Below are 21,267 nucleotides of genomic sequence, written 5' to 3' on the forward strand. Positions count from 1 at the left end.
CGGCTGTGCACACAGGGCTGCCATTAACCAAGATGGCCTCCGAGGTTTCCCTAACTTGCTGATGCCCCTGCCACCATCTTGATTGATGGCAGGGATGTGCATGCATAACATGCATGCGTGCTAGATGGCAGCGGAGGCTTCAGCCCCTTAGGGAAACCTTGGCCTCCATCCTGGTTAATGGCAGCCCAGCACGCACAGCCACAAAAGACAGGCGAGACAGGTAGGTGGGGCGTGTGTGTGTACATGCACGTGCGCCAGGGCCCGGGGCAAGCTGGTGCCCAAGGGCCCCGGCATGCCTGGCACTGGCACTGGCCCTGCTTCAAACCATGGTCTGAGACATGATTTGGGATAGAAAATCTCTGAAAATCCTGAAGAGCTCAGCTGATCAACTATATGCTGATAGTTTAATATCATTGGTTGTGTGGGTTAGTTTTTCTGTTTAAAGTGAGACTTAGTTGGTGGTGTCTGCTTTATAATGTTGATTTATATATTTTTAAAAAATGTATTTGTGGCATTGTATATTTTATTTTTATTGCAAGTTTGCTAGAGGCCTGTTGTGCTACTTGACACATATTTAATAAATAATAATAAATAGTTAATATACTAGGGTTAGCATTTTCTGCTAGATGAGCCTCTGATGGGAGTTGGATATGAATAACCTCTTATATCTAAAAGTACATATCTCTATCTCAAAGTCTGTTGTATGTCTCTCATAAGAAAATGCACCATGAATAGATAGTAGGAACAAACAAGTGAGCACCATGCCAAGATTCTTGCAAAGCAAAGCTTTCAAGATGATTCAGGCAAGTGATTCAAAATGTACACTTCTGGGAAGGCAAATGTGCTTCAGGATCAAGAGTGAATATGTTCCAAAGAAATAATTGAGGAGAATAGAACCCATTCACCTTATTAATAGAAATGAAATTTTATTGGATCTCAGATCCACTCTCCGCAGCCTGTGTCTAGGTGTGGCAGATCCATACAATCCATCAGAAGAGAATAAAACTCCTGACATCCTTTGAGGGGTATGGTGGTTTTCCTGATTCCAGTGGCCCGTTACTAAGACATCAAAATAAGCAATTATCATGTAATTCCGACTAGTTCCCTTTAGACAATCCTAAATGTTCAGTGTGGGTTGCACTATATTTTAATACCAACCTTTTAAAATAAACATGCAAGGCACAATATCTTCTTTAAATGTCACCTTTTCAGATTGCCTCAAAAATAGCTATTCCCTATGAAGATGCCATACTCACCTGGGTTTTAGAGATAAGTTCCATAAAGAAATTGAAAAGGCTAAATCTGTGTTGTTGTTTTCTATTATAGATGTTCTCAAACAATGATGAGGCTGTGATCAATAAAAAGCTTCCCAAAGAACTGCTGCTTCGGTAAGTTGCCTTCTGGTTTGTTCAAGGCTAAGAGTTTTAGTAATACCTTGAGTTGAGCAGAGATCTTAGTTGACAGCACACCAATAACATCCCTAAATTCTGCAATCTGGAAAGCTAAATTCCACAAATTCTGAAAGTTGTGCAGAATTATGCAAATATTTCCCAGATTTTTTAATCTACCAGCGAGCCTAGATTTGGTGAATGTAATTATGATTTTCAGCATCAACCAAAATGTTGGGTTTGGGGCACTTAAAATTAGTATTTGCTTGTACCCCACCACTTCGATAAGTAGTGAGAAACTCAGGGACAGTACTATCTGGTTTGGTTTCCTTTTGCTGAAAGAGACCACTGCAGACTTACTTATTTATGAATCTACAAGAGTTTGTTGGAAATGAGCAGACTCATAAAAACACGGCAGCACAACTGCTAATCTGCTTCAGATTTGCAAAGAGAGCAATTTGTAGCCAACTCACAACTCAAATTTCTCAATTCTTTCTGTGATCGAATTAAAACATGATCTGTATATTATGTCCCTCACATCACCTTCCAAAAGCAAGGGAGATGGATTCCCAGCCATCCAGGAACAACATCATCATCATTGTTTTTTATGATAATGATATTATACCTGACCAACCTGTAGTGGTTCAGTGATAGGCCCATTCATAGTACCTACAGCCAACCCATAACTATACAACAACAGAGGAAGCAATTTATTCTTATATTGCTGGACTGAAAGCAAAGAAATTGAGACTGGAATTCTTGCCGCCACCAGTATACATCCCAAATCACCTCCTGTCTCGCAAGCTTCAGCAAATATTTATTTGGTCATTTTAAGATATGTTCATATGCACAAGGATAGGAAACATCCTATGTCTTGAAAGAAAAAACACTTTTGAGGGATCTGGTGGAGTTTTTACAAACCAAACCTGGTGGTCAAAGCAATGCAGTAAATTATATTATGCAATGATGGATTAGCAAGACTCACATTAGGGAGTTTGTTTCATACAGTCAGAATTAAAGGGAAAGGCTGCAATTCTATGCACATTTCCTAAGAGTAAGGTACACTGAATACAGTGGAGCTTACTTCTTGAATACACATGCATAGGATTGTGCAGCATGGTGTCTACCTGATAATATTGGGTTGAGTAAGAGTTTGACATGAAGGCAGTTTAAAGATTTATACCTCATCTTTGCATTGAATGAGAATTTGGCTATTGGTTTACTGTTGGAACTAGGGATGGACTAATCAATCTGTCTCTGGTCTATGTCACTTTCATGTGGTGGTCACTTATAAGTTGCTTCATGTCTAGTTTTCATTTTTTAAGATCTGCAAGAAAATTTGCGTCTTAAAAACATGTTTCTAAATGTATTATCTCAAACTAATTTTTAAATGCATTTTCTTTCAAAATATGCATTTGTCAACACATTTTTAGAGCCAAGAACAGCGTTGGAACATTCAGGAAGTGTGTGTGAAAGCTGATGAACAAAGTTCTGATCTCCACATTAGTCTAGGAGGTGTCGGTCTGGTCAATTCATATCAGAATTTACAAAGATGGCATTGGAACTACTTTAAATATGCCTCTACTGCTACGCTTATAAGATAGTTTGAAGTTGTCATATAAATAAATTCAGATATTAAGAATAAACATAACCTAAAGAACAAACAAACAAAAACGTTTCATAGTGATGTATAATGGTTTTTGTTAGCATTTGGCAGTGCAAATAGAGGAGATACAGAAAGCACTTATTATTAAAGTTCACATTAGAGATCTGTTGTAAGCTGCAGAATTGTGGCAAATTTGCATATTCTAAGGCTATTAAATTATCATACAATCACAAAATGGTAGAATTTGAAGGAGCCTACAAGGCCATCGAGTCCAGCCTCTTGCTCAGTGCAGGAATCCACCTGAAAGGTTGGCCACTGTGAGAACAGGATGCTGGACTAAATGGGCCACTGGCCTGATCCAGCAGGCTCTTATTATGTTCTTAAAGCTTACCCAACAGGTGGCTGTCCAGCTGCTTCTCGAAAACCTCCAGTGTTGGAGAGCCCACCACCTCTCTAGGTAACTGGTTCCATTGCTGTACCAGTAAGGAAGCTTTTCCTGATGTTCAGCTGAAATCTGGCTTCCTGTAACTTGAGCACATTATTCCGTGTCCTGCACTCTGGAATGATTAAGAGGAGATCCTGGCCCTCCTCTGTGTCTTTCAAGTATTTGGAAGAGTGCTGTCATATCTCCCCTCAGTCTTCTCTTAAGACTAAACATGCCCAGTTCTTTCAGTCTCTCCTCATAGAGCTTTGTTTCCAGTGCCCTGATCATCCTTGTTGCCCTCCTCTGACCCTGTTCCAGTTTGTCTGCATCCTTCTTAAAGTGTGGTGTCCAGAACTGGACTCAGAACTCAGGAAGAGGCCTAAAAAGTGCTGAATAGAGGAACTAGTACTTCACGCGATTTGGAAACTATACTTCTGTTAATGCAGCCTAAAATAACATTTTTTGAAGTCACATTATACTGCTGGCTCACATTCAGCTTGTGATCCACAACAATTCCAAGATTGTTTTTGCATGTCATTTTGCTGAGCAAAGTATCACCCGTTTCATAAATGTGCATTCGGTTCTTTTTCCTGGGAGTACATTTTACAGAATATCATGGGGCACTTCGTCAAAAGCTTTGCTGACATCAAGATATATTATGTCCACAGCATTCCCACCGTCCACCAGGGAAGTTACCCAATCAAAAAATGAGATAAGATTAGTCTTGCAGGATTTGTTCTTAACAAATTCATGTCATTTTCATGGTTCACTTGGTGGATATTTTTAACTGATACTACAATATTCCTAGTAAGAAATCATGAAATACACATGAACATAAAGGGAGAAGTTGAGTCAACTGTTTCTTGATTTCTGGATTATCTGTTCTACTCTACTGCCTAAAGTTTGAAGCTGTCATTTAGAAATTAAAAAGTGTATTTTCACAGATTCTAACAGGTTGATGCCAGATACCATATTCATTATTAAACTATGAACAGAGTAGAGGGATAAGCAGTTTATATACTTGTATTCAACTTACCATCTTCATGTGACTCCAGCGTGTCTTTCTTCAGGTTTGCAAGTTATGCCAGTTTTACCTTCCCCTTGACTAAATATCAGCAGTTTCTTAGAGTGGCTTGTATGTGCATTATATCAGTGAACAGTAGCAAGCAACTGCTTAAGGTCAAGTGGTGGATTTTAATGTTACAAGTAAGATACAAGAACTGGTAAAACAAACCTGCCAATCTTGCTAGCTCAGGTTACAGACATGATGGATCAGCAGCAGGCAGCTTGACATTATGAAGTTAAACTGCTGGTTTGGTGCCACGATATACTGGATGTTAGATAGTATCACTTGGCCTTTCTCTCTACCTAGCAGAATAGCCAATACCTACTTAATATAGCAGAATAGTTAATACCTAAAGCTTGCTTACTGATTGATTGATGTTATGCTATTTTGCTACCAGGTATAGCTCTTAAATATTTGATCCTGTCGTCTCAACTTTTGTCACTGGTTCCTCAGAATTTCAAATATTTTTCCAAACACCTCCCCCGCTACTGTATCATACAAAAACAAATGTTGGGTGATTAATTTATCTCTGGTTTCTTGAACTTGAGTCCACATTACCAGTGTGAATCAGTGGGTTGAGAGTCTGCTCATTTTGGATGTAAAAAACTCACTTAGCCATGAAGCAAACCAGGCAAACCTTGAACAAATCACACACTCTGAGCTGAATCTTCCCAGAGATCCGTTGAGGATTAGATAGGTATTGTCAGATACCTGAAGCTCTTCAGATATAAATAATAAAATCTTGTTTTCAGATACTTCCATTGCTGGATGTTTTGTTAATTTGGAGGCTGAATCACATGGGATTCAGTCTTGCAGGCCACACACCACCACCTCTGTTTTCCCATGGTTCTTAGTTTATTCATGGATCTGTATGGTACTTGATGAACATTGTGTGATGAGGTTATTGATGAACACTATTTTCCCAAATGCTTTAGTGTAGCAATAGGTCAATGACTACCTGAGTTTTAGCACTAGCAAACGTTTGCTTGCACTTAGGGGAAAACAGGAACAATTGGCACTACCCTGATTATATCCCACATAGCCCAGCTATGTGGTCAGATTTTACATTCGTTATTTTAGAATCCTCCTGAAGAACTGTTTACTAAGTCTCTTTACAATCAGAGAATTACAAAGATAGAGGTATAACAGACCTCTTAAAAATAATCAATACATAAAAGTTATCCTGTTTTATCCTCACAACTCTGTAAGGCTAGTTACACTGAGAGCAGGGACTTGAACCCACATCTCCCAGGTCCAGTATTCTGCATTAGTTTAGCTGTCACCTAAATCCTTCATGTGGTTGCAAGAATTCCTGTGCCAAGTTGCATACTTGGGGCTATAGAGAGTGTCCACTGAAAGGTGCCTACCATAAAAATAAAATGCAGGCAGGCCCAGAAAGTCTTCATACTTAAGGGAGATATCTAGAAGCAACCTGTTGCTTATGAAAGCTTTGCCACAATAAATTGATTCATTTTGGAGGTATTGCAAGACCATTCATCTTCTTTGCAGCAGCAGATTAATATGGCTGCTTTCCTTGGAATTCCTTCTGACAAACTGAGTTGCGCAGCAGGGTTCTGCCAGATTTTGCTCTTGAAAACAAATAGGGAGAATTGAGTTTATAAAATGTTAAACTTTATAAGTAATAATATTGAGAACTGGAAACTTTCTGTTGTCCATACTATAAAACTTCATTAATCCACATTGGCAGGGCAGCTTTTGGAATGGAGTCTTACCAAGGGGACTCTCATATAAATGGGCATCAGTTTCTGCAAGACAAAGACTGGTGTGTTTTCATACAGCACTGCTGTGTAATGTCAAGAATAGCTAACTTTGGTCAAGCTGAAATGGGTCAACCAGAGAGAATTCTGGGAGTCTGTGGATCCCCGGGGGATCCTGCTGGGGGAGATCCGCAGCTCAGTGTCAGACAGACAATTTGCAACATTGCAACTGAACCTTAGCTGTTATCTCTTATCGGCTTCCTGAGATCAAAAGTCAGGAAGAGGGGGTGTTGTAGATCAGGACCCCTGGGTGGGGCTGTCTAGCTCCCTTATCTTCAAAGAACTTGATCATAGGCAGGGGCAGAATATGGCTAATTGCCCCCCCCTCCCTGTTGACCAGGAAACTCCATAAAAGTGAAAAATGCTCCTTCAGTTTTTGTTCCCTATTTCCATCTACACTACTTGCCTGAAGCTTTACAGAAAAGAAAAGCCGTTTGGGGACCAGGCTATTCTACTGTGAGTATAGGATCTTAGCTTAGCAAGCTCTTTGTTATATTCTTTGTCTGTATTGAACCTCTCACCTTTGTTATGCCAACGTATCTCTTGTAGCCCAACTGAGGGTGACCAGCTTTAAGGAAACAATTGCTGCTCTCTTTTTGTATATACCTTTCTTTTCTTTTAAATAAACTACCCTTTTATAATTGGTGTGTATTATTTGAAACTAATGATTCTAAATGTAGTCTTTGATCACTGGATGCTACTGATTACTGTTGATTAATTTGGGTTAATCCCTTTAGAACTCACATAGCTCTCTGAGATCCCCTTGCTTAGAGAAGGAAGCTAGTAAGAAGGGTGGTGGCAGTTCTGCCATTGATTTAATCCTGAAGGAGGGATAGTTTGCCTGAGAAGCAGAGACCCAAAAGTGCTGGGACTGTTCTTGGAAGCAAAGAACCCCCCCTTGGGGCACTGAGGGCAAGGGACCCCAGGGGGACAATTCTTTGACATGTAAGTTCTTGTTCCCTCATTCCAAAGAATGTCCTGACGTCTCATGTATGGGGGTGTCAGGTGAAAAACATTGTTTTTCTCCCATTCAGTTGCAATAGTGTAGACAACAGATCTGCTTCTCAATCATGGTGACTTTGCATTGGGATTTCTTCATTGTGTCTGACACTGATGGCTTGTTTGCCGTTTTTGCTGACACTTCCATCTGCTGGCAACCTAGAAAGGGAACACAAGAGAGGAAAATAGAGGATAGAGGTCATTCCGGTAGATTTCACTGGATTTGAATATTAGTAGTTGTCTATCCAAAGGAGAAAAAGATAAACCCCACAGAGTTCTTCTAAGGAGGAAAAAATCCCCAAGTTAGCTGCTTTGTAAAACTGTCAGTAACTTTCGAGTCCTCATATCTTAAAAGGAGGTTAATTTTAAAATCTGGTAGTTTGCTTACAGAAAACCTCAGTCAGTGCAAGCATAATTTCAAGAAGCTAAATGTGGCAAAAATGATTTCCCCCCTTAAAAACTGGGCAAAACACTATGATGAAAATTGGTGGTGGTGTTTGCACTGACTGAGGTTTTCTGTAAGCAAAATGTCAGATTTTTAAATTAACCTCCTTTTGAGATACGAGGACTCAAGTTACTGACAAGTTTACAAAATGGCCAACTTCGGGATTTTTTCCTTCTTAGAGGAAGATACTTAAATTAAACTCTGTGAGGTTTATCTTTCTCTCCTTTGGGTAGGAGAAGAGTAAAAAAAAATGGCACAGGTGATATTGAAATTAAGGGCCTTATGGAGGGGTCAAGGTTAGTAAAAAATATAATCTTTCTATCTTTACTTGCTTGCTGCTCACTCTCTATTTGGTGTAAAACAGTTAACTATATAAAAATGTCCAGATTATGCTGAACAAAACCTTTTTTGGTTGAAGTTGATAGACGCAGAGAAATTAAAGATAATGCAAACCCTTGGAGCTCCAGTTTTTAGATGACCCTCCCACCTTTCCGCCCTCCCTGTAAATCCGGGGTGCCACATAATTTTTTTTAATTGTGTTTTTGGTGTCTCAGTAAGGGTGGGAATGATTTTTTTAATGGTGCAGCAACCGCCCCTGGTGATAGTATCTAGACTGACCCATAGAAGTACTGTGCCAGCACTATTCTCTCTCTCTCTCTCTCTCTCTCTCTCTCTCTCTCTCTCTCTCTCTCTCTCTCTCTCTCTCTCTCTCTCTCTCTCTCTCTCTCTCTCTCTCTCTCTCTCTCTCTCTCTCTCTCTCTCTCTCTCTCTCTCTCTCTCTCTGTGTGTGTGTGTGTGTGTGTGTGTGTGTGTGTGTGTGTGTGTGTGTGTGTGTGTGTGTGTGTGTGTGTGTGTGTGTGTGTGTGTGTGTGTGTCTCCAACACACACCTACTTAACATAGATAGCAACCACACAAATGTGCAATGCATTGATAAAGAAGGCAGCGCCATTATCATAAAGTTTTATGAGTGGTGGTGCCAGTATTGGAACAGATTGGGAACCTTGTTGCTTTCTAACACACCTAAGAACTAAAGGACAGCTGAGTTGTTAGTCTGTTAAAAGTATGTTAGAGCCTAGTGGTTCCTGTTTCCATCTCTGCCTAAGAGATCACATTGTGCTGGTACTTGCTCCCTTACTGTGGACACTGCTTCAAGCAATGCAGAATTCATGGGATGATCATTAAGTTAGTGAGCATTATACAAAAACAGCACTTTCCTTTAACGAGGATTTTCTTCACTTTTTATTCTTGTGAGAAACACTTTTTCATTTAATCTTGTGGATAAGTACAAAAAAATTTCCAGCCCACAAGTAATTTTTGCCTGCCCTCTTGTACCTCTTAGTAGCAGGGCAGGTTGGGTGAGTCTGCTAATTTGCTCACTTGGAAGGAATTATTACTGTCTCTGGACAAATCATTAATTGTATTCTTCATATGGAGGATTATTTATTTTATTTATTAATTTATTAATTATATTTCTGTACCGCCCAATAGCCGTAGCTCTCTGGGCGGTGCACAACATAAAAACATCCAATATACAAGTAAAAACATATATCAACAACTTAAAAAACAATATACCAAAAGTAGTAGAAGCATAATTAAACATATAAACAACTACAACACAAGCCTAAAAATACTAAAAGCGTATTAAATCAATTAAAAGTATTAAGATGTTAAGATGTTAAGTAATTAAGATTACTAAAATTTTAAGAGCGTAAGTGCAAATGTAGGTGTTAAAAATAGATGTTAAAAATGTTGTTAAAATGCCTGGGAGAACAAAAAGGTTTTTACCTGGCACCGGAAGGACAGCAATGTTGGCGCCAGGCGTACCTCATCAGGGAGAGAGTTCCATAGTTCGGGGGCCACCACAGAGAAAGCCCGTTTTCTTGTTGTCACCTTCCGGGTTTCTCTCTGGGTGGGCCCCCGAAGGAGGCCCTTCGATGTTGAATGCAGAGTACAGGTAGGTTCATATCGGGAGAGGCATTCCACCAGGTATTGTGGTCCCAAGCCGTGTAAGGCTTTATAAGTCAAAACCAGCACTTTGAATTGAGCCTGGAAGCATATAGGCAGCCAGTGCAAGCGGGCCAGAATCGGGGTTATATGTTCACATCTCCGAGTCCCTGTTAACAATCTGGCCGCTGCATTTTGCACGAGCTGCAACTTCCGAACTGTCTTCAAAGGCAGCCCCATGTAGAGTGCATTGCAGTAGTCCAATCTTGAGGTTACCAGTGCATGGACAACTGAAGCAAGGTTTTCCCTATCCAGATAGGGGCGTAGTTGGGCCACCAACCGAAGTTGATAGAAAGCATTCCGTGCCACCGAGGCTACTTGTGCAGATAATGTCTGTTTTGGGTGTATGGCCATTTGAGAAGAGTGTTAATATTCTGTTCTGTTCTTGTTTAACTACTTTGCATACATTCCAATGATTTGGAATTCCAATTAGAGGGGCAAGGAGTTGGTGGGAAAACTGCTTGGCTCCAGTTTTCAGGGAAATCCTATTTTTTGTGTGTTTGTTCTTGGCCTTAAAGGCTGGGGGTTTTTTGTTTGGTTTTTTTAAATCTCTGCCTGATTGTGTTTCTGGGGGTTGGTTTTGTTATTGGAGAAGATGAGAAAATATGTTTGGATTGGAGAAATAGGAATGGGAAGCATTCCCACTTGTATGTTAAACAAAAGTAATATCGCAGTGATGTTAAAACAGGCCAGTCCATGGAAACATTAATCAGGCACTTAAGACTGTCCCCATCTCTTCCACCATCCATTCTTCTCTCATCCTAGATTCTAAAGACATTATTGCTGGGTCTTTGAGACATAATTGGAATTTTGTTGGCATGCTACCTATCTGTCAGGATGCAGGATTGGGGTCCTGGCACTTCAGAGGATGAAGAGGGGAAGGAGATCATTTTCCCAGAGTGGCTGCTGCCCAGTAGTAGAGACCTTGAAACTCTAGCCGATACAGACACAGACTTTTCCCAGGAACTTCCCACGCTCACCCCCCTTCCCGAATCAGAGCAGTTAGAAACGGAAGGAGGGGGGAATTCAACTCCCTCCTCAGCCAGAGAAAAGCCCGCCTGATGGGCATGGCCTCCACCCCCTCTTTCCCCAATACCAGAGGTAGAATCCTCAGAAGGGGAGGGGGCAGCGCTTCCCCCTTCACCACGAACCCGGAGAAAACAAAAGAGAGCAAGGGGGAGAGAGAGCAGGGGTGTGGAAGAGAGCACCTTGAGGCGGAGTGAGCGAATTCGCGCCAGAAAGCCCCCTTTATAAGGGTCAGGGGGAGCAGAGATTCCTTGTTCTGTCAACTCTCTTGCATGTTGCTGGACACGTGTTATTGTGTTGCTTCATGAGAAGACGTAGTTTCTGTTTGGATATTATTTTAATAAAGACTGAATTGCTTTCAACCACTGGTCTGGTTCCTGAGTTTAGTCCTGGACACGACAGATTGGCAGAAGCACCTACTTCACCCTCAACGCTCCCACCGCTTGAACGTGACAAGATGGAGAAGGGAGCAGGGGGAACCAATCCCGCTTCTGAGACGGAGGAAGTGAGACAGCTGAGAGCAAATGTGGCGGATCTACAGGCAGATGTTCAAACCTTGTTAGCAGCTGTCAGGACTTTGAAGACTGACAATCAGACCTTGAAAACCACGATCGATCAGATGCGAACAGCCCCTCAGGCCGCTGTGGTGAAGATTCCTATAGGATTGCCACCAAAATATGTGGGACAGAGTGAGCAGCTCTCTACTTTCGTGGCTCAGTGTGAATTGTATTTGGACATCAGGAATGCAGAGTTTCCTAGTGATGTGGTCAAAGTGGCCTTCGTGATCAGTCTCTTGGAAGGAGAAGCTGCCAAATGGGTAACTCCGTACCTGGTCAGAAAGGATGGCCTTCTGGGAAGATATAGAGAATTTATGCGAGCCATGACTGAGATGTTCCAGGACCCTCAAAGGGTCGAGACGGTGGCCAGGCAGTTGGGAGCCTTGAAGCAAGGAAAAGGAACCGTGTCAGAGTACACTAACGCCTTTAAAATTCTCCCAGGAAACTGGTTATAATGATGCAGCCTTGATGTTTATGTATAGGAGTGGACTGAGTTCTGAAATCTTGGATGACTTGGCTAGAACTACCCCCCCCAAATAATCTGCCTGGACTGATTAGGCTGTGCCTGCAGATCGATCACCGGTTGGAAGGAAGGCACCTGGAAAAGAAACAGGAGATCCAGAGATACTCAGTTTCCGCATCTCGCAGCAAGACCCCTTCAACCCCAGGGACATCAGGCAACGCGACCGAAGGACGGGGGGGGCTAGGCCGAAGCTGTCGGAAGAAGAAAAGGAGAGGCGACGTCGAGAACGTCTCTGCTTTTACTGTGCCAAGCCGAACCACGTGGCTAGGGGTTGCGAACTGAAAGGGAAAAAACCAGAGCCGGCGGGAAACTAACGAACCCAGTCCACGTACAGCCCGGTGGACTGGGGGCCGCGATGTACAAAGGGCCTCCGGTGGCAAAACCTCCTTCAAAAGGAGTCTTGGTGCTACCAATTCGGATTATAACTCCCAAAGGAGTAATGTTTAACTCTACCGCGTTAATTGACAGTGGAGCAACCACGAATTTTATTGATGCAGAGTTGGCAAAGCGTTACGGAATTTCCCAATGGAAATTAGACACCCCTCTGGCGGTGGAGACCATAGATAGGAGACCCTTAAAATCAGGGGGGGTAACGCGAGCCATGGAGAAATTGAAACTACAAATCCCGGGGCATGAAGAGTTCATTTCGCTGTATGTGTCAGACCTCTCGAACTTTGATGTGATCCTGGGAATGCCCTGGTTAGTCAAGCATGACCCAAAGATAGCGTGGAAGGACGCGGTGGTGTGGTTCACTTCTCAGTACTGCCAGGAAAACTGTCAGCCCGAAGAAACCACCAACACGTTGGCAGGGGCAGTGCAGGAAGCCAAGCAAGTGACCCTTCCCTCGAAGTATGTGGAATTTAAAGATGTATTTGATGAAAAAGAGGCAGAGATCTTACCCCCCCACCGCCCTTATGACTGTGCAATTGATTTAGTGCCTGGAGCAAGCATTCCATCAGGAAGAATTTACTCTCTCACAGAGAAAGAGAGAGAGGCACTGAGGGAATTTCTGGAGAAAAACCTGAAGCGAGGTTTTATACGTCCCTCGCAGTCCCCCACTGGAGCGCCCCTGTTGTTCGTGAAGAAGAAAGGGGGGGAGCTCAGGCCTTGTAATGACTTCCGTGCCTTAAATCAAATCACTATTCCTAACAGCTACCCGCTGCCCTTGATTTTGGAGTTGTTAGACCGACTGCGCTCTGCAAAAATTTTCACGAAACTGGACTTAAGAGGAGCATACAATCTGATCAGAATGAAGGAGGGACATGAATGGAAGACAGCATTTCTGACCACCTATGGTCAATTTGAATATTTGGTAATGCCATTCGGGCTTTGTGGAAGTCCTGGCGTGTTTCAAAAGTTCATGAATGAAGTGTTTAGAGACCTCCTGGACAAGTATGTAATTTGTTATTTAGATGATATTCTGGTGTTTTCAAAGAACCAAGAAGACCATGATCAGCATGTGAAAACTGTGTTGGGAAGACTGAGAGAGAACCATTTGTATGCTAAGTTAGAGAAATGTGGGTTTGACCTATCATCTCTGGACTTTCTTGGATATTGCATCTCAGCAGAAGGAGTGGAAATGGACCCAGAAAAAGTGAGTTGTATATTGGATTGGGGGCAACTGGCCACTAAAAAGGATGTACAACGTTTCTTGGGATTTGCCAACTACTACAGAAAGTTCATTCCAGGCTTTTCCAAGTTAACAGCCCCTCTCACTGACTGTTTAAGGGGAAAAAGGAAGTTTCAATGGACAGAGAACGCTGCAAGCGCCTTCGAAGAGCTGAAGAGAAAGTTTTCCTCTGAGCCCATTTTGCGTTTTGCCGACCCCACCCGTCCTTTCATCGTGGAAGCGGACGCTTCGGATTTTGCCATCGGGGGGGTTCTCTTACAGCTGAATGGGGAAGGAACGGAGCTACACCCTTGCGCGTATTTTTCCAGAAAACTCAAGGACGCTGAAAGGAATTACACAGTGTGGGAAAAGGAGTTACTAGCCATCAAAGATTCTTTTGAGAATTGGAGACAGTATTTGGAGGGAGCTCAGCATCAGATAGAAGTGCGTTCAGACCACAAGAACCTGGAGAGCCTACAGACGGCCCGAAAGCTGAATCAGAGACAGATACGCTGGTCGCAGTTCTTTACCAGGTTCAACTTCAAGATTACTTACCATGCCCATGCCAAAAACCAGAGAGCAGGTGCTCTATCCAGACAACCGCAATACAAAGGAGGTGAAATTGACAACCAACCCCAGTACGTTGTTCCGCCAGAGAAGCTGATGTTGGGAACATGCCAGCCTTCTTGGGAAGAAGAGCTCAGAAAGGCTCAAAAGGAGGATCCAGGCATGCAACAGTACATTCAGGAGATGGAACAGAGTCAGGACCCAGAAGTAAACTTCCATTGGAAAGATGGACTGTTGTGGTTTAAGGCCGCCAGATATGTGCCAAAGGGGGATCTAAGACTCAGAGTCTTGCGTCAATGTCATGACTCTATCACAGCTGGGCACTTTGGCATCTTTAAGACCATTCAGAATGTAGCCAAGGACTTTTGGTGGCCCCAAATGTGCAGAGACATTGAGAACTATGTAAAATCCTGTTCTGTCTGTATGCGGGTGAAAACAGACATGGGAAGACCCCCAGGATTGTTGGAACCCCTCCCCATTCCGAACGAACCCTGGAAGGACCTATCCATGGATTTTATAACTGATTTACCGAAGTCACAAGGAATGACGGCCATACTGGTCGTCGTGGACTCCCTTACCAAGATGGCACATTTCCTCCATTGCCCCGGGGCCTTAGAGGCTAAAGAGACAGCCAAGCTATTCATAAAGGAAATCTGCCAGCTGCATGGTTTGCCAAATAGCTTAGTTTCGGATCGGGGAACTCAATTCACAGCTAAGTTTTGGAGGGCAGTTTGGAGACAGTTGCAGACGGAGTTAAAACTTTCTTCGGCTCATCACCCCCAGACGGACAGGCAGACGGAGAGACCAAACGCTGTTTTAGAGAGGTATTTACGCTGTTATGTTTCCTATCAACAGACTGACTGGGTTTCCTATTTGCATTTCGCAGAGTTTGCCTATAATAATTCCTTGCACACTAGCACTGGGCAAACACGCTTCTTTGCTAACTATGGATTCCATCCCAAAGCCTTCCCCAGTAGTACAGAGAGTGTACTTGTGCCTGCAGCAGGGGAATTTCTGCAGGAACTACAGGCTGTGCAGCAGGTACTTAAACAACAATTAAACGATGCCAAAATTGAGTACAAACGAATTGCTGATCAGCATCGAAGAGAGCCCCCCCCCCTCCAACCAGGAGACCAGGTGTGGTTGTCCACTCGCTTCCTTCAGATGCCGGGCAAGTGTAGGAAGCTGCAGGACAAGAGAGTGGGGCCCTTTGAAGTAGAGGCACAAATCAATCCCGTGGCTTATAGACTGAAGTTGCCAGCTACTTTCAAAATACATCCTGTGTTTCATCGCTCCTTGTTAACGAAAGCAGCCCCTCCCAGTGATTTACGACCAGAGGAGGTTCCGGGGGCACCCATTCTAGTGGATGGACAACCAGAATTCGAAGTGGAACAGATTCTTGATTCCAGAAGGAGGCGTAATCAATTACAGTATTTAATTCACTGGAAGGGTTATGGGCCAGCTGACAGATCATGGGAAAATGAGAGGGATGTGCATGCCCCAGATTTAGTGAAAGAATTCCATCAACGGTTTCCCCATCGCACTATGCCGATCAGTGGGGGGGGCACAGCATGAGAGAGGGGATGGTGTCAGGATGCAGGATTGGGGTCCTGGCACTTCAGAGGATGAAGAGGGGGAGGAGATCATTTTCCCAGAGTGGCTGCTGCCCAGCAGTAGAGACCTTGAAACTCTAGCCGATACAGACACAGACACAGACTTTTCCCAGGAACTTCCCACGCTCACCCCCCTTCCCGAATCAGAGCAGTTAGAAACGGAAGGAGGGGGGAATTCAACTCCCTCCTCAGCCAGAGAAAAGCCCGCCTGATGGGCATGGCCTCCACCCCCTCTTTCCCCAATACCAGAGGTAGAATCCTCAGAAGGGGAGGGGGCAGCGCTTCCCCCTTCACCACGAACCCGGAGAAAACAAAAGAGAGCAAGGGGGAGAGAGAGCAGGGGTGTGGAAGAGAGCACCTTGAGGCGGAGTGAGCGAATTCACACCAGAAAGCCCCTTTATAAGGGTCAGGGGGAGCAGAGATTCCTTGTTCTGTCAACTCTCTTGCATGTTGCTGGACACGTGTTATTGTGTTGCTTCATGAGAAGACGTAGTTTCTGTTTGGATATTATTTTAATAAAGACTGAATTGCTTTCAACCACTGGTCTGGTTCCTGAGTTTAGTCCTGGACACGACACTATCCCATTGCCAGCAATCTCCTGAGGTAGTGCTGGAGGTCTCAGAGACAGTACTGGGCACCCCAGGCTTATTGTTCTGGGTTTTATACATCCATGCACTGCTTTCCTCAACAGAAGAGTTGTTGGGTTCCATTAGCCTTTCTCAAATAATAATGAGCTTTACCCATGTGGCAGGACGTACTCTGTACTTTTTCTGTGTGTGCAAGGCAGGAAGGGGTGTGTGTGGAGAACAGTGGATAATATAATGCCTTTGTAATGGACATATAATTTACCTGATAGATTTGCTAGGATATCTAACCTTTACAGGAATGCAGTACTTACTGGAATAATACGCCTTCAGTGCTTATGGAAGCAGAATAATTCATGATAGCTCTGGAAGAGTTTTCTGCCCTCTCCCACTTGCAAGAGTCCAATGAATTGGCTCCACAGTTTTCTTTAGAACGGGGGTCAGTGAAATAGCAAGGGAAACAGCTAGATTGATGGTGGAGGAAGACTCGATTAATTTGACCAAAGCGAGCTAGAGTTCATTTGAGACCCTACTCAGTGGTAGTGATGGCACCACAGCACTCATAATTCACCCCCACCATTGATTCTGCTCGCTCATTGCAGGTCACTGGCACTATTCCAAGTAGCAGACAACCAGTTGCATCTTGGCCCTCATGAAGGTAAGGGGGTCCTCAGCCTTCTGTAACCAATTTGTGGATAAAATTAGTCACATCCACTCTAACTTGCTGTACCTGTGAAAGTGCCTGAAGCATCTGCTTATCATATTACAATGAATATTTTTCAGTTTGTTCAGTCTCAGGATGTGGATAAAATCCTTAGAAGACTGAGGCCAGCTGCATGCATGCTCAATCCTTGCCCATTTAGGCTATTTAAAAAAGCCCTCCCTTGACTCCTCCACCCTAGATAATTGTTGATCAGTTTCCAGCCTTCCATTTTTTAGCAAGGTACTTGACCATGTAGTGACAACCAAACCTGACCTATGAGTTCTGCAAGGTTCTATCTAATATGCTATGCTTTTCTTTTTTATTTCTACATGAAATAGGGTTGCCAGGTCAGAAGCATCCCAAACCCTGAGATTTGGGGGGCGGGCCCAAGTGATGTCATGGGGCAGGTCCAAGTGATGTGATTAAGCATGATACATTAAGCATCAACCACAGTTGCTTGGTGCATACAATTCATACAAAAACATTTATCTGATTGGAAATTAAGATAGAAATCTTAGCTAAAAGATGGAGCCTGGGTGGGGAACATTTAATCCCTCCAATTAGCTTCTGGCAAAAAGGATTCAAGTGCCACCAGGCTAGGCCAATCACCAGAAGACCATTGTAGGAAGAAAGGAGCCTAGTGTTGTGGAGATTAGATGGGAGCACTCAGGAATAAAGATGGATGCCCCCGAAGAGCTGCCATTCTAAACACACTTACTAAGGGACTAAGCCCCATAGAACTCAATAGGACTTACTTCTCAGTAGATATGGTTTAGATTGTGTTGTTGGTAAAGCTTGACAAGAGATCCTTGTCAATTAATGGGGCAAGTAATAAAAGGAATGTGGTGCTTGGAGTCTATTACCGACCACCCAATCAAGGAGAAGATGAGAATGTAACTTTTGAAAAGCAAATTGCCAATGTTTTGAGGAGGCATGATGTAGTAGTATTGGGGGATTTCAATTATCCTGATATCTGTTGGGAGACAAATTCTGCCAAACACGGCCCCTCCAAGAAATTTCTGACTTGTGTTGGAGATAACTTTCTCCTACAGAAAGTGGAGGAAGCAACCAGAGGATCAGCTATCCTGGACTTGATTCTAAACAATAGAGATGATTTGGTGGATGAAGTAACAGTTACGGGAACTCTGGGGGAAAGTGACCACACCATACTTGAATTCTTAATTTTAACAGAAGCAAAAGCTGAGAGTAGCCATATGCGCACCCTGGACTTCAGGAAAGTTGATTTTAATAGACTCTGAATAATTGTAAGTACGGTTCCATGGCAAGCGACCCTAATGAGAAAAGGAGTCCAAGATGGGTGGGAGTTTCTAAAAAACAAAATTCTAAAAGCGCAATGGCAAGCAATTCCAACAAGGACAAAAAGGGGGAAACAACAGAAGAAGCCAATGTGGCTTCACAAAAAGCTTAGACAGGACCTGAAAACAAAAAAGGACACATACAGGAAGTGGAAAGAAGGCCAGGCCACAAAGGAAGAGTACAGGTAGGTATCACAGAATTGTAGGGATGGTGTCAGGAATACTAAAGCTGAGAATGAGCTGAGGTTAGCGAGGGATGCTAAAAACAACAAAAAAGCTTTCTTTAGGTATGTCCATAGTAAAAGACAGAGAAAAGAAATGGTGGCATAGCTACTCAATGAGGATAGCAAAATAATAACAGATGACAAAGAAAAGGCAGAAGTCCTCAATTCCTACTTTGGCTCAGTCTTCTCCCAAAAAAGGATCTGTGACCCTCCTGGGAAACATGAAGTAGAAGGAGCAGGATTGGAACTTGAGATTGATAGGCAAATGGTCAAGGAATACCGAATCACTTTGAACGAGTTCAAATCAGCAGGGCCTGATAAACTGCATCCTAGAGTATTGAAGGAACTGGCTGGAGAACTCTCAGAACTGTTGTCTATTATCTTGGCGAAATCATGGAGGATTGGTGAAGTGCCGGATGACTGGAGGGGAGCTAATGTTGTCCCTATCTTCAAAAAAGGCAAAAGGAGGAGCCGGGGAACTACAGACCAGTCAGCCTAACATCAATCCCTGGAAAAACTCTGGAACAGATTATAAAGCAATCTGTAATCACCTTGAAAACACTGCAGTGATTACTAGGAGCCAACATAGATTTATGAAGAACAAATCCTGCCAAACTAATCTTATCTCATTTTTTGGTCGTGTAACCTCCCTTGTAGACTGTGGGAATGCTGTGGACATAATATACCTTGACTTCAGCAAAGCTTTTAACAAAGTGTCCCATGATATTCTGATTAGCAAGCTAGCTAAATGTGGGCTGGATGGAACAACTATCAGATGGATCCACAGTTGGCTCCAGAATTGTACTCAAAGAGTGCTTATCAATGGTTCCTTCTCAAACTGGGTGGAAGTAACAAGTGGGGTACCACAGGGCTCGGTCCTGGGCCCAGTGCTCTTCAACATTTTTATTAATGACTTGGATGAGGAGGTACAGAGCATGCTTATCAAATTTGCAGATGATACAAAATTGGGGGGCATAGCTAATACCACGGAAGACAAACAAAATTCAAAGGGACCTTGATAGGCTGGAGCATTGGGCTGAAAACAACAGAATAAAATTCAGCAGGGATAAATGCAAAGTTCTACACTTAGGAAAAAGAAACCAAATGCACAGTTATAAGATGGGGGATACTTGGCTCAGCAATACGACATGTGAGAAGGATCTTGGAATTGTTGTTGATCACAAGCTGCATATGAGCCAACAGTGTGATGTGGCTGCAAAAAAGGCAAATGCTATTTTAGGCTGCATTAACAGAAGTATAGTTTCCAAATCAAGTGATGTATTAGTTCCCCTCTATTCAGCACTGGTTAGGCCTCATCTTGAATACTACATCCAGTTCTGGTCTCCGCACTTCAAGAAGGATGCAGACAAACTGGAACAGGTTCAGAGGAGAGCAACAAGGATGATCAGGGGACTGGAAACCAAGCCCTATGAGGAGAGACTGAAAGAACTGGGCATGTTTAGCCTGGAGAAAAGAAGTGTGAGGGGAGATGTGATAGCAATCTTCAAGTACATGAAAGGTTGTCACATAGAGGAGGGCCGGGATATCTTCTCTATGGTCCCAGAGTGCAGGACACGGAATAATGGGCTCAAGTTGCAGGAAGCCAGATTTCGACTGGACATCAGGAAAAACTTCCTGTTAGAGCCATAAGACAATGGAATCAATTACCTAGAGAGGTAGTGAGCTCTCTGACACTGGAGGCATTCAAGAGGCAGCTGGACAGCCATCTGTCGGGAATGCTTTGAATTGGATTCCTGCATTGAGCAGGGGGTTGGACTTGATGGCCTTATAGGCCCCTTCCAACTCTACTATTCTATGATTCTATGAAAAAATCCTACCCATTACAATAAAAAACCCAGTGAAAACTTAACTGGGAAAAAACTCTACTATGATGCTACTATGTCTACTATGATGCTGGTTCTTTTCCATTTGAGGTTTTCTTGCACTTAAAGCTTACAATTCTCTCTATATGTCACAAATGAATGAATATCTTCTAATAGAAAACAGATAATTTTTGTCAGAATATATTGTTAAGCTGATCAAAATGTTTCTCAAGAAATTTCTCTTGGCCCATCATGAAAAGACAAATGAATACATGATGGAGTACGGTCTCTACCTGTTTCAAATTACAAATGCAAAATCAGTTAGAGATATCTATCTGTATCTGCCATCCAACATGGCAGAAGGCATAATCTGTAGGCCTAGTTCAAGAAAATCCCCCATGTAGAGGAAAAACTCAGCTCTTCTAGATATCTATATCCTTGATGGTCCTTTTTAAAGAGACAACATGATTGAGAAAATTTAGAATGCTGTAGTACAGTAGGACCCCACTCATACGTCCAGACCCCCGCCGGAAAGCTAAAACCGCTGAAAAGCAGATCAGCTGTAGTGCGGGGGTCTTGAACCTAACCCTCTGATCACACCAAAGGAGGAGAAGATCAGATCTTCCCCTCATCGGGTGCGATCAGCTTGAGCGGGAGTCTGATCGCGCCAGAAGAGGAGAAGATCAGCTGTAGCACGCTACAGCTGATCTTCCCCTCCTTGGACACGATCAGCTTGAGCGGGGGAGTCCTCTGGCGCGGTCAGCTGGAGTGCAGGGAGCTCCAGCCCCCCCTCCAGCTGATTGCCCCCGCTGGCGCCATATTAGCAGAATGCCAAAAAGCAGGGTGCCGAGAAGCGTGGGCCTACTGTAGTAACCTCATGTCTTCTCCAACTTTGTCTTTGTATAAGTTGCCCCTTAGTTATTTTTTATCTAAGTGGTTCCAAAATGCTTTGGGCATATCATACATCTATGACAAATTGTGATTAATGCCACTTTGATTTCTCATGCTACT

At 43.2% G+C, this 21,267-nt stretch overlaps 1 protein-coding gene across 4 annotated transcripts in view; it reads left to right on the forward strand.

The window, feature by feature from the left end:
• FBXL20 (F-box and leucine rich repeat protein 20) overlaps window positions 1-21,267 on the forward strand; it is a 145,224-nt gene that overhangs the window by 68,885 nt on the left and 55,072 nt on the right. For all 4 annotated transcript variants that reach the window (XM_061588411.1, XM_061588410.1, XM_061588409.1 and 1 more), the window contains one exon: window positions 1,327-1,388. In XM_061588411.1, coding sequence (XP_061444395.1) covers window positions 1,327-1,388 — 62 coding nt within the window. The remainder of the gene's footprint in view (window positions 1-1,326; window positions 1,389-21,267) is intronic.

The sequence above is a fragment of the Rhineura floridana genome, chromosome 11, assembly GCF_030035675.1.
Source record: "Rhineura floridana isolate rRhiFlo1 chromosome 11, rRhiFlo1.hap2, whole genome shotgun sequence".
Classification (NCBI taxonomy): domain Eukaryota; kingdom Metazoa; phylum Chordata; class Lepidosauria; order Squamata; family Rhineuridae; genus Rhineura; species Rhineura floridana.